The sequence below is a fragment of the Trypanosoma cruzi genome, assembly GCF_000209065.1.
Source record: "Trypanosoma cruzi strain CL Brener chromosome Unknown tcruzi_1047053506245, whole genome shotgun sequence".
NCBI lineage: Eukaryota > Euglenozoa > Kinetoplastea > Trypanosomatida > Trypanosomatidae > Trypanosoma > Trypanosoma cruzi.
The window spans coordinates 79,717-86,162 of NW_921199.1; the positions used below are offsets into that span (position 1 = coordinate 79,717).

The 6,446-nt window shown below is 54.2% G+C and overlaps 2 protein-coding genes and 1 pseudogene across 2 annotated transcripts, besides 3 other annotated features; all 3 read right to left on the bottom strand.

The window, feature by feature from the left end:
* Positions 1–6,446: part of a sequence feature (areas not merged during assembly with more than two copies in the genome that could not be assigned to a particular haplotype) that runs on past the window's edge.
* On the bottom strand, positions 1,189–2,085 carry Tc00.1047053506245.270 (mucin-associated surface protein (MASP), putative; the record flags this gene model as incomplete). Its single annotated transcript, XM_815215.1, has 1 exon — positions 1,189–2,085. One exon carries the CDS (start codon positions 2,083–2,085, stop codon positions 1,189–1,191), a length of 897 nt encoding a protein of 298 aa, XP_820308.1.
* Positions 1,532–1,681: a sequence feature (CT-rich).
* Positions 2,062–2,087: a microsatellite.
* On the bottom strand, positions 4,395–4,826 carry Tc00.1047053506245.286 (annotated as a pseudogene).
* Positions 5,915–6,446, bottom strand: Tc00.1047053506245.302 (mucin-associated surface protein (MASP), putative; the record flags this gene model as incomplete). Its single annotated transcript, XM_815216.1, has 1 exon — positions 5,915–6,446. A coding segment is annotated over one exon (532 nt), but the record flags the coding sequence as incomplete, so codon positions are not given.

A 6,446-nucleotide genomic window follows, 5' to 3' on the forward strand; every position in this document is an offset into this window, starting at 1 on the left:
ACAACGCACCTCTGCATGCTCCGATGACAGCCGTAGCCCTTCAGCCACTCCTCTGCTGCAACCCCACCAGCCGCTGAGCCGCGAAAATTCACGGGAAGGCCCTGCCGCACACGCTGTGGGAATGCCCCCGTCCTCGACAACTAAGCGTTCGACTATTTGGGAACACCACCTCTCGCACGACAGCATCGTTCAAGACGGAAAAACTGGCCACATCGCTACGGACAGCCCGCGGGCCATTAACGAGCAGTGGCAGCAAAGTATAACAAAACAAATACTTCCCTTTTCTCAGCATAGAAAAACGTCACCTTCACACTCGCAATTGCCATTCGATGAATTCATTGCGTAGTACCCCTCTGAGATCCAATAATTCCCGGTATCATCCAGGTCCCTTGTGGATACGTTGATGCGGATGGGCATCCATCCCTCCCAATGACGGTGTATGGCTGCAGCGCACCAACTGCTCAAAAAGGGCACGTCTCTCACAACAACGCGGATCCAATTCGTGCTGTCGGCACGCATCACATATTCAACAAATCGAGGGTACGTCAAAGTGACAGCAAAGCACCCGCTGGCAATCACACCATAAGCACCATCACATGCAGCAGCACCAGCGTCTCAAACTAATGTGGGGTGTAGAGCAAGTAAGCCATTGATGTGGGTGTTAGGCAAATATTTCTTGGCTTGCTGAAGCAACAAAGACCGATTGCGTGGGAAGAAACAAAGAACAGGAGAATACAAAAGAGAAAATTCAGCCATCCGCACTTTAAGAAGAAAACCAATCAATGAAAGTAAAATGGGTGCACTCAACCACAACAGAAGCAAAGATTAAAAACAAAAGAGAAACAAAATTACCGATGCGTGGGACGACCAGCGCACACACACTCTCATTGCTCCCGTAAAGCAAAACACACACACAGAGGGAGAGAGAGAGAGGTCGCCCACTAAAAACAAAACAGAAACAGTTACGGTGCTCCGCCCACGCAGCCAGGCAGGACGGCAGCGGTGCGTGTCGTGCAAAAGAGAGCACCAACGGGCATGCATGGGTGTGCATGCATATATACAATGGGCACATTATGTGTGGCTCGTGGGGTGAGGTGAGGGCGAGAGTCCATGCAAGGGGACACACACACAGAGAGTGAGAAGGACGAGTGTGTGTGCGGGCGGTGCACGGCTCTCTCTCCCTCACTCTCACGCGGCCACCACCGCAGCAGCAGCCGCACACGCAACAACAAGAAGAAGCAAAAGAGGGGAGGTGGTGTGGGAGACCGCGGTGCTGCCGTCACTGTCGCCAGTCGTCGTCGTTGTAGTTTTCATGGCTGTGGCTTCGAATGGTGTTTCTTTCGGATTGGCATCTTTATTTTCATTTTGTTTTCCCTCTGCTGTCCCTGCACCATCAGCTGCTGGATCATCGTCTCCAGTTGTTGGTGTGCTGTTGGTATTTGTTATATTCGATGCTCCCGCCGCACCAGAAGATAAACTCGGCTGCTCTTCAGTGCGTGCTGGCATCTCCTCTGTGGTGCCGGTAGCAGCGTCTTCCTTCTTTTCCTCCTCTTCTTCCTTCTTACCGTCACGTTTTTCTTCTTCATCCTTCTTTTCTTCTCCTCGGCTTTCTTCTTCTCGTTTCTCATTTTCTTGCTCAATCTTTTCTTCTTCCTGTTCTTCCTCTTCTTCCTCGTCTTCTACCTGCTCAATCCCGTAGTCTTCTTCTTCCTCCTCTTTCGGTTCCTGCTCGTCATCCGTTCCAACAACATCTCCAGATTCTTGCGTTTGATCCGGATTTCTCCTCTCTGCGTCTGGCGCTCCTGGTGATACTTGTGCGTCGGGTTGTGTTGCCGTACCCACTCCGGTTGCGCCTCGCACCAATACTCCTTCTGGTTGTAACTCTGCCAATTGACCGCTTTGGGGACCTCCACCAGCGCCACCTCTGGAATTGTCGGTTTTAGGACCATTCTCATAAACGGACGAAGAAGCCGGAGGAACTTGAGGTTTTTCAGAACGTCCACCACTGCAGGCACTGCACCACAGAACGCAGAGGGCACACACCAGCAGCACACGGCCAGCCATTATCATCATCATCATCATCATCACGGCTGCACACACAGTCTAGGGAGGGACACAGAGAGGAGGATGAGAAGAACACACACAAACACATCAGCAGCATGGAAAAGGAGGAGGAGCATTTGCATGAGGGTTGTTGTCATGAGCATGGGGGACGCGTGCACGCAGGAAGAGCAGGCAACAATGAAACACCGGACAGCACGACACACAACTCCACGGCATGTAAAACCCACCCGCAGCTGCCCCCAAAGTGGACGGGAAAGAGGGCGCAACAGTACGGCAAGAACACAGTGATGCCGGTGCAGAAAAGGATCCCAAAACGGCGTGAAAAAGAAACAAAAAACAGCCTTCCCCACAGCGGCCACATCCAACAACGCAAGTACTAATAACAGAAACAAACACCACACACGGCAACTCACAGCGGCAGTGAGTTCCCTGTCGCCAATCTTCATGGCTGCACGCTACCGCACTCCTCGTGAGTCCATCGCTCCGCTGCCTTCTTCCTTCCCGCGGCTCCCCCGCACGAACAGCCACGGCACACAATCGGGTCCATCCACACCCGTCGCCACGCCGCCCTCAACGACCCAACAGTCAACCGCCCAAAAACCGTTGCGGAAATCACACACCCGCAACAAAGCACGCGACGCAACATCGTCTCACGCGGACCCCGCCGTCAGAAGAACGTCATGTCAACCGTTTGGCCTGCACACGGTACAATCAATCAACAGAACAGAGAAGTAAGATAGGCACTCAATCAAGGACTCTCCACGCACAAACAGCCCTTTTGATGCCGCCGCTGCTGCCACGGGCACGGTACCCGAGCGGAAAATGACACGCAGTAAAAAAAGCCTTGCAAGAGAGAAACAATCCACACGTCCATATGCAAAGCGCCACTCAGGCATCTGCAGCTGCAGGGTCTGTGGGCAAAAAAGCGCCTTACTGAATCCCGCCAGTTATGTCAGTCTCCCCTCCCACCAATGTAGCGCATAATGCACGGTGTGCGTCCACAGGCATCCACTCCCGGTGCCCTAGAAACACTTCAGAACACACTTAATGGAGAAGCGAAGCATCATTACACAATGCCAAAGCAGGTAAATAAAAATAGGGAAATCAAAACCACACAGATCCCTCGCACACGCACACAAACACCCCACAGTATCCTCCAGAAGAAGTCAAACAATTTCTTATCCCAACCCATAATGCACGCGTGGTGCCGACACATTAGCGAACAACAAAAGAGGGAGAGTGCATACAGCATGTCCTTGGTACAAAGTATACGGACAAGCAGAGCGTATGTATATACTGATAGGAACATGCCAGTTGATATAGGCCTTTCTCTCTTGCACCCACTGCTGAGTGTTGGCACCGCGGCGGCAGCGGCAAGCAGAAGAATCAGCGGAAAGGGACAAGCCGCAGCCGCAGTGTTATTGCCGTGGATCGGAGGCGGGGCGTCCTTCATGTCGGCCTCACAACCCCCGCACACCATCGCCGCTTCATCCTCCCTCGGCGAAGGGTCCACGGTGCCCTGCGCGTCATCAGCGGCATCAGGGCCCTTGGGTCCCGTGGCTGTGGCACTGTCACCAGCCTTGTCGCTGGCAGCCTCATCTCCTAATGATTGTCCCACAACAGACGTCACACCATCGGCGGCCACATCGTCGCTGTCCGGAAGATCGCTCTCCTTCTCCGCCTCCTGCGGCGCACCCGCGGTGTCGCTGGGCAAGCGCACACCGTTGCCGTCGTGGCACATGAGGCGACTTCCTTCTCCTCTGGCGACGGATGCTTCTGGGGAGCAGCCGTGTCCACATCCTTCGGTGGTGTGCCGCGGCCGGTCCCAATGCTCTCTGGATCGGGGACGGACGCCCGTAGCAAAGCTTGTTCAGTAGATGCCAGTGAAGCCGTCCTGCTCCATACACCCTCTCACATCGCCACCCCACGAAACCACTGGAAGTATCCTGCCGCTGGTGGCGGATATCGTGCACACCTGCGCGTGTCCACGGAAAATAGCTTTTCCCTCGTCGTAGGGCGGAGCAACCCACGTAATCGTCGCCTCGGCCGTGCATGGGGCACAACGGGCGTTACCCTCTTCAGTCACTCTCAGACGCACCCGCATGCCGAGGCACCGCAATGCCGCATGCATGGCAGCACCGAGATGTATGTTTCTTCCGGGTCCCTCGCATCCGTCGTGTTGGTGGGAAGCGTGTCCAGACACCACGAAGAGGGCTTGTCCCCAGGCACCGCAGACAAATATTCTCCCCTCCAAATAACAGCGGCGGCATTTCTCACATCCAGTGCGGGACCAATGATGGGGCAACTGCCCATCGGGCGTTCTGCTGACCCTTCATGGATAATTCGTCTACACACCAACCACTGGAATACCGATCCAACGTGCAGCGTCTGGCATGAACGCCCGCTTTTCAGAGCATCTGGGGATATTCACTCATGTTCGGTGCGGAGCACTTCCTCTGCAGCAGCGCACAGCACGAATTCCACCACCAGCGCATCGGCTCCGCCATCCCCCACTTCACCCTCATGCAGCCCTGGTCAGCCGGTGCGGCCAGCGTCAGCTCCGTGCAGTAGACGGCACAACCAATCGGTGCCATCCACTCATCCTTCGCGTGGCGCTGCGACCAGTGCGACTCCAGCGTCCTCCCGTCACCATCGCCATCCTGCAGCTCCATGCCACCAATGTCGTCGCTGTCGCGAGGCTCCCTCGCAGCCATCACGGCAGTCGTCGAGTGCACCACCACCGACAGCGCTCTGCCACGGACAGCACCATGTCAGCATTGGCAACACCAGTGGAACAATGCCCAGCACGCACCGTGAACCGACTGCAAACGCTGCCCGTGGCAAATGGGGGCACAATCAAAGGACCCTCCAGTGGCTGCACGAGCAGACGATCCGCATGCAGTTTGAAAGCAGCAGGAACAACTTCATCCTCGAGAATGATCCCGTGCGCAGAGGATACAACGTCACCTTCACACTCGCAATTGCCATTCAATGAATTCATTGCGTAGTACCTCTCTGAGATCCAATGCTTCCCGGTATCATCCAGGTCCCTTGTGGATACGTTGATGCGGATGGGCATCAATCCCTCCCAATGACGGTGTATGGCTGCAGCGCACCAACTGCTCAAAAAGGGTGCGTCCCTCACAACAACGCGGATCCAACTCGTGCTGTCGGCACGCATCACATATTCAACAAATCGAGGGTACGTCAAAGTGACAGCAAAGCACCCGCCGGCAATCACACCATAAACATCATCACATGCAGCAGCACCAGCGTCTCAAACTAATGTGGGGTGTAGAGAAAGTAAGCCATTGATGTGGGTGTTAAGTAAATATTTCTTGGCTCGCTGAATCAACAAGGACCGATTGCGTGGGAAGAAACAAAGAACAGGAGAATACAAAAGGGAAAATGCAGCCATCCGCACTTTAAGAAGAAAACCAATCAATGAAAGTAAAATGGGTGCACCCAACCACAACACACGCAAAGATTCAAAACAAAAGAGAAAAAAAAAGCCGAAGCGTGGGACGACCAGCGCACACACTCTCATTACTCCCGTAAAGCAAAACACACACACAGAGGGAGAGAGAGAGAGGTCGCCCACTCAATGCAATAAAAACAAAACAGAAACAGTTACGGTGCTCCGCCCATGCAGCCAGGCAGGACGGCAGCGGTGCGTGTCGTGCAAAAGAGAGCACCAGCGGGCCTGCATGGGTGTGCATGCATATATACAATGGACACATTATTTGTGTGCCTCGTGGGGTGAGGTGAGGGCGAGAGTCCATGCAAGGGGACACACACACAGAGAGAAGGACGAGTGTGTGTGCGGGCGGTGCACGGCTCTCACTCACTCTCACGCGGCCACCACCACCGCAGCCGCACACGCAACAAGAAGAAGAAGAAGAAGCAAAAGAGGGGAGGTGGCGTGGGAGACCGCGGTGCTGCCGTCACTTGTCGCCGTATCATTTTTTTGAGCGACGGTGACTGTTTCTGTTTCCGCGGCAGCCGGAGATGCCGCATTCTCGGGAGTGTCCGTTCCAGTGAATAATTCCCCCTGAAGTGGAGAATGACTGCCATTGGAAGATGACTCAGTTGCTTCTTCTTGACTGTCGGCTGATGTACTCAGTGCGGCAACCGCTGTGGATGCATCGGTGCTCGTAGTGTCATTCTCATCTACTGGCGGTTTTATTTCTTGTTGGTGTTCCGTAGTCTGAGATTCCTGACTTGTTGCTTCCGTTGGGTTCTCCTCATTGTCGTTTGATTCTTTATTTTGAGCCGGTGGAGGTTTTTGTGCTTTGGATTCCTCCAATTCCTGTTTTCCCAATGTTTTCTCTCCCACCGATTGTTCACTTCCGCAATCCGAAACCTTCTCTCCGCAAACTGTT